The 381-nt window shown below is 65.9% G+C and overlaps 1 protein-coding gene across 1 annotated transcript in view; it reads right to left on the bottom strand.

Moving 5' to 3' along the window:
• Positions 1 to 381, bottom strand: part of TRIM72 (tripartite motif containing 72, E3 ubiquitin protein ligase) — a 16,321-nt gene that overhangs the window by 14,861 nt on the left and 1,079 nt on the right. The window contains exon 3 of the mRNA XM_014529791.1: positions 129 to 365. Within this exon, the coding sequence (XP_014385277.1) occupies positions 129 to 365 (237 nt within the window). The remainder of the gene's footprint in view (positions 1 to 128; positions 366 to 381) is intronic.

Genomic DNA, 381 nt, shown 5'->3' with positions numbered 1-381 from the left:
ACGCGGCCACTCCTCCACCGTGGGACCGACGGCCGCTGCGCTCCTCCAGCCCCCGCCCCACCCCTCGCTCTGCCCCTGCACCAATAAAACCTTCATGACAAACCTTCCTGGCCTGTGTAGACACCTACACTCTCGTGACTGGCCTCGCGTATGGCATGGGCGCGCCGGTGTGCGCCTGCGTCTCCATTTGCAAATGTGTAGGCCCTTTCCGGCCCCGTGGGGATCGCAAACCTTGGCGCGCACAGCTGTGTGTGGGCGCTGCACGCTCTCCGGACGAACAGCTCCAACCGGTAGAACAGCCCTGACTTGAATCCCGGTGCCCACTGGGCCTGCGCACCGAGCTGCGCGCCCAGGCGCCCGAACATCTAGGTTTGCGCCGAG

This window comes from Myotis brandtii, unplaced genomic scaffold, assembly GCF_000412655.1.
Source record: "Myotis brandtii unplaced genomic scaffold, ASM41265v1 scaffold698, whole genome shotgun sequence".
Classification (NCBI taxonomy): Eukaryota; Metazoa; Chordata; class Mammalia; order Chiroptera; family Vespertilionidae; genus Myotis; species Myotis brandtii.
The sequence above is the reverse complement of the archived record's forward strand: the minus strand, read 5'-3'. Positions and strand labels throughout refer to the sequence as shown.